The following is a 5,630-nucleotide window of genomic DNA, read 5'->3' on the forward strand; positions in this document are numbered from 1 at the left end:
CCTTAAATTCCAAATTTTGAATTTGAGAATGTTGTATATGATATAATGTGGGTAGTAGTCCAGAAGAATGGAATAAGAAACACTAGGGGAAGTGTCTAGATACTAAAAGTAGTAATAGTACTTGTAGAGACACACTAATACAGTAGTGCCAAGCAATTTAAGAACAATTGACTCTAAGAAGAATACTGGTAGAAAGGGTCTGATACCTTAAGTGATGGATGATCACAATTAACCTTAATATCAGTATTTACTACCCAAAGTAATATGATACAAATTAAACAAGCCTTCAAGAGAATATGGGTATTGTTAAGAACACTACCAATAATGACAATAAAGAATCAAAGGTTTTAAATTAGAAGGCATTCATATTAGTACCAGTAGTCTCATTACAATACCAATAATAATACTTAGGAAATTCAAAAATCAAATATTAAATCATATCAAATCAACATGTTTATACCTCAAATATCCTTCCTTTAAACAATTATGTGTGTGTGTGAAACAAAATCCTCTCTAATTTATTATTATCAAAACTAGAGTTCAACAATTCTCACCCAAAGAAGTCTATCTAGGGGCCAACTCTCTACAATGGCAATACCTCTTGATCCTTTATAGCTTACCTTAGTACCCAATCTCAACATGGTTGCCCTCCTTCTAATGGATGAAGTCCTTTGGTTGCTTGCTGTCGCACTTGATGAAGACGACCTTGCCATCAACTTCTTCAAGCTTTTATGGTCCTTACTTCTAAGTCATCGTGACTCTCTTAGTTTAGGAAGCATTAGGGTTCTATTTTATTGATTCATATACGTGGCATCTATTCCATATTAGTGCCACATCAATCACCCAACTTGTGCCACCTCCATCACAGGTGGCATGCTAGCTATACAAGTTTGGGTTAAAACTTTGTATTTAAGGTCAATTATACTCATTAGTTAAAAAAGGTCTATCTTATACTGTTTTAAATACTTGAGAGTGACATTGCCTTTTTTTATTACTTTAGAATACCTAACACTCTTTAGGTGATACTTTTAAAGTTGACAGGTACCTTTATTTTATTATTTAACAATAAAAGTCTTTCATTTGTTTTTTATTTATAAAATTATTTTCTCTTTTTTGATATTTTTATTTTCATTTATTATAGGTATAGAATGAACTTTTAAAACTTGAGAGCTTAACATGCTAATTGAATCACTCACTATTATTTAATGGAATTCTTAATTAAAATTTAATAAATAATTTTTACAAAGAAGATTAAAATTCTGATGATCATCTCTATGACTATATCCTAGTTTATCTTTATTAGTAGCCTCATGCATATACGTAATATTTACAAGTTAACATTGCAATATTAAATCTCTCAAAAATATAAAAGAAACCTTTCAAAACAAGAATTAAACATTATGCTTTTATTAGATAACTGATTAACAAATAGAAAACAATAAGTCGAGTTGTGTCCCTGAGAAGTCTTTTTAAGAAAATGATAATCAAAATTAATAAAATAAAAAATATATCTTTTTATTTGAATTAAGATTTAAGAATATCTTTATTAAAATAATTAAATATATTTAACTTAGATTAGTCAAATAAAAATATAATAAAATTAGAAATCTAACCATAACTATTATGTTGTCTACTTGGGCAAATGTAATTCTGACCTTATCTTCTTCTCCAGTTCGCCTCGCACGGTTCCACGACACTGCGGAAATTGTTAAGATCGACCCTTCTTTCTTCCTTTCTCTCTCATATATCTCTTTATCTTAGGTAGAAGATGTTATCCATGGCGGTCCAACCGAACCTTCATGCTTCTTCCCTCAGGCCTCTTGCATTTTCATCTTCGAACGCCTCGGTTACATGCATAAAACCTTGCGTTTTCACAAAGCCCAAGCAATTCGCTTCAAATCTATTTCTTAATGCGTCGCCCCAAAAATTTAGGCTCTCTGCCGCCGCAGCTACAGCTGAAGAATCTCTTGATGAGGATACGGAGTTGGATAATATCCCTGCAGTAACTCCACAGACTCAGGTATGTTTGTGAAGTTCCAAGGATTTTTCTTTTATTTTGGGGAATTTCGAATTATATCTGTGGTGTTATTATCTTTTTTCTATAGAATAAATGAATGGATCATTAATTTAAGCCTGCCATTTCAAATAATAGCGATCTATGTACTTGTGTAAAAGCAATTTCTTTTTGGCTCAAATGTGAAAGAGCTTGAGAAATTGCACCAAAATGCAATACTTTTTCAAGATCGAAATCCTTTCCTTTATCACAATTTCATCATAACTAAACAAAATGGAAGAGCCGGAAAATTTCGAAACCAGAGCCACCATGCTTCAAATTTTAATTAAAAACAGTATATTTTATCATGCTACAGTGTCGAGTCTCATATTCATTCTATCTGTTGATGATGTTTTAGAAACTTGGAGTGGTGGTGAAGCCAACTGACAGGCCAAGGCTTGTGTTAAAATTCATTTGGATGGAGAAAAACATTGGCATTGCACTGGATCAAATGATTCCGGGGCATGGTAGCATTCCTCTAAGCCCTTACTACTTTTGGCCGAGGAAAGATGCTTGGGAAGAGCTCAAGGAGCTGCTGGAGAGCAAGCCCTGGATATCTCAAAAGCAAATGATTATTCTTCTCAACCAAGCTACCGATATCATCAACTTGTGGCAGCAGAGTGGTGGAAACTTGGTGTAATCTTAAATGTATGATATTTCAAATGCATTTTAAAATTATGTCCCTTATTGATATCTGGAAAATAAAAAAGAAAATGAAAACTTAAAATTTGTTAGGGGTATATACTACTAGGTTCTTCAATAAAGATATATCATGCGTGTGAACCTTCTTCTTTTTCTTTTCTTTTATTTTTTTTTTAAAACCAATCTTAAGACTTTGAACTGTAATATCGTTGTTGCATTGCATTACTGTAGTGATCTCAATTCTTTTAGAAGAACCAGTACTGTGTTTTATAGATTGTTACTGTAGGATGGTTTGTTGCTTTGTTAGGGTAGGCTTGTCAGTGCTTTAGGGTAGTCTCATAGTCGCTTAACCTCCAAAGGATTAATCTGAGATTTGACTGACTTTAATCGAGTGTGTTGACCACATTCAGTCTTGGTATTTACATTGTTCACAGAATAACTGGAACATATAAATATCACTATTTCCCTTTGGGACTGACTAATCTTATCTAAATATTGAGATCACAAATTGAGGACCATTAATGCACTTATGCGGCTTTTTGTTTGTGTATCTATTTCAAATAATGTGTAGCATCTACAGGGGGAAAAAACATCTTCTAGAACAATAGGTAATTAGTAAGACAAAAAAGAACGTTTGGATTAATTTGATGAATGACCTATTTGTAAAGTTTTCTGAGGGATAGAGAGATTTTTAGGCTGAATTAAAATGGTGATTCATTCGATTCACCATTTTGCTTGGTCTTACTGTTATTTGGTAACGGATAGACTTAAAACCTACTGATTACTTACTACTATGGATTACCTTCTCAGAGTTCAAACAAAGGAGTAGTGAGTTGTTTCTCAGACAATTCTCGTTTACCTATAGTAACTTTTGGATCTTCATACCACATTTCTGGTTTCCTAGCCAGGGAAAGGTTATAGTGTAGCAGCGTGACAATCATAAAGTGAGCAAAGCTTGGAGTTTTTAAGAGAAGATAATTTGTTTCACTGGCATTCTTCTTGTAGTAAAACGATATGTGATAATAGGTTTGCCATTAGAATCCTGGACTGGTCTTAGATTTCTTCCTCCAATTATGTTACTTTATACATTGACATTCTAAGGGGAAATGCATCAAAATTTTATCATTATGCATAATACATCATGGTTTTGAGTTTTGACTTTTGAGCATTGCCACAAACTCTAATGCAACAACTTATCAACTATGACTTAAGACCAGCTCGGTCGGTTTTCAGTGTTCCTTTGGTGTTGAGCACTATTTATAAATCCCACGCTGTAAGTTGATCAACCATAACGGTTAACTGTTTCAAGTTGATAACTTGGATTAGATTCTTCTCATGCTTAGATTTTTAATGCACGAGGCCAATATAAAATATGGCATTGAGACAACTAGAGAGAGAATAGCTGACTGCACTGACGAAAAATGTAGTGAAGTTAATGAGACCAATAGAAGGAAAAGAAAATCATATAATCTGAATAATCTACACCATTTTTTTTTTTCCTCGTCTTTGTGCTTGGTTGATACTTCCTGACATTGTCTTCTAGTTCATATACACTTATCATGTGTTCTTCTCATGACTTTTACAGGGTACATAATGCAGTCAGATTAAGGCTTCTGTAGATTATATCTTGGAGATTGTCACATTGGTAAGGAAGATGAATTCGGCACTGAAGTGTTGATTCTCTGCAGCTTCATCAGACTGTTGTGTTTTCTTGCTTATTCATTTAAAACCTTCCTGTAGTGTTCAACTCATCACTCATATTGTCCTTCCTCACTGTATGATCTACCATGTATTTTCTGGAAACTAACTCTATTCTCTGATTATTTGGTTGACTTTAAATGAGGTTCAGCAGAGCTGAAAATTATTATCTGATTTCTCTCTTCCACATTTCCAAGGGAAAATCAACTGTTATACATCATTGAACTAATGTGTCTAATTACAAAACTGTTACACAGACTTCAAAATATAACAAATCACCTATTTGAATATTGAACTAAAATGAAATTAATTGGAAGAGCTGCCTTCCCTCCTAATTTTAATGAAATTTAATGTTTGCATTTTAGTTTAAAGTTCACTGTGGCATGTACTAATCTTGTAATTTATTTTAGTTCAGATAGTGTAATTGTAATGTGATTTTCCCAATTCTTCAATATTTAAACCACTGTTTATACTCTGCTAAATCTCGTTATCTGATTAATGTTCATGCTGGAAACTGTTTGGTGTTCTCTGTATGCATAAGATAGTTGGCTTTCCTAGACTTGATGCTTTCCTGCTCTTGCCAATTTAGAGTGTTGCTGCAATTGCAAAGTGACTCCAATTTCTGCAGCAATATCCTTCAGCGCTTTCATCTGGACCGGTCATTTGGAATATAGATTGATGGGAAATTGTTCGATATAGATAGAAAAAGACCTGAGAGCTAGCTAAGATAGGTCATTTTCAAGAAGTTTAGCTCTTCCTCTCAGAAAGTTGGAGTAATTGTCTGTCATGACGAACACATCCTCTACCCCGTCTTTAAGATGAGGCAAATTTTAAATTTTTTGTTTAGTGTTTAATGTAAAGTAAAATTAGAGTAATTATTTTTAAAATTTTACCCTTATTTATTTATTATGGTTTGAATTTTTAGATAATAATTTATTATGATTATTAATTGCAAAGAAGGACACAATTAAAAAGTCCCATTTTTGTTTTAACAATTTTAAAAATATAACTATCATTTGTTAACTAGTGTGAATTTGATTAAGATTGTCTTATATTGAAGACGTTATGATAACAGACTTCTTCAACTAGGAACGCCTAAATGGAGTTGAAGTGTTGTTGGCATTAAATAGGATTACTTTTTTTTATATATATAAAAATAGGATTAAATTTTGATCTTTATTGGTTCATTCCTCCTCTTCCTTGCTATCTTTTTTTATTTTTCCCCTCCTCCTTTTTA

At 32.6% G+C, this 5,630-nt stretch overlaps 1 protein-coding gene across 3 annotated transcripts; it reads left to right on the forward strand.

The window, feature by feature from the left end:
• The first annotated feature begins 1,648 nt into the window (after positions 1–1,648).
• On the forward strand, positions 1,649–5,299 carry LOC129309099 (30S ribosomal protein 3, chloroplastic-like). Of its 3 annotated transcripts, none has more exons than XR_008592840.1 (4): positions 1,649–2,020; positions 2,412–2,701; positions 4,281–4,340; positions 4,983–5,299. XR_008592840.1 is itself a non-coding variant. In XM_054950478.1 (3 exons), exons 1-2 carry the CDS (start codon positions 1,769–1,771, stop codon positions 2,691–2,693), a joined length of 534 nt encoding a protein of 177 aa, XP_054806453.1. In that variant the 5' UTR covers positions 1,650–1,768; the 3' UTR covers positions 2,694–2,701; positions 4,281–4,562. The 3 variants fall into 3 exon arrangements, 1 of the variants encoding a protein (XP_054806453.1); XR_008592842.1 differs by having other exon boundaries at positions 5,022–5,299; XM_054950478.1 differs by lacking the exon at positions 4,983–5,299 and having other exon boundaries at positions 1,650–2,020; positions 4,281–4,562.
• Positions 5,300–5,630: the final 331 nt, after the last annotated feature.

This window comes from Prosopis cineraria, unplaced genomic scaffold (assembly GCF_029017545.1).
Source record: "Prosopis cineraria cultivar Desert tree isolate PC_DT_omini unplaced genomic scaffold, ASM2901754v1 PC1, whole genome shotgun sequence".
Lineage (NCBI taxonomy): Eukaryota > Viridiplantae > Streptophyta > Magnoliopsida > Fabales > Fabaceae > Prosopis > Prosopis cineraria.

Coding starts and splice junctions, on each gene's coding strand:
- LOC129309099 (XM_054950478.1), top strand. CDS start 1,769: ATGTTATCCATGGCGGTCCAACCGAACCTTCATGCTTCTTCCCTCAGG. Junction 2,021..2,411: donor CAGTAACTCCACAGACTCAG/GTATGTTTGTGA, acceptor ATGATGTTTTAG/AAACTTGGAGTGGTGGTGAA.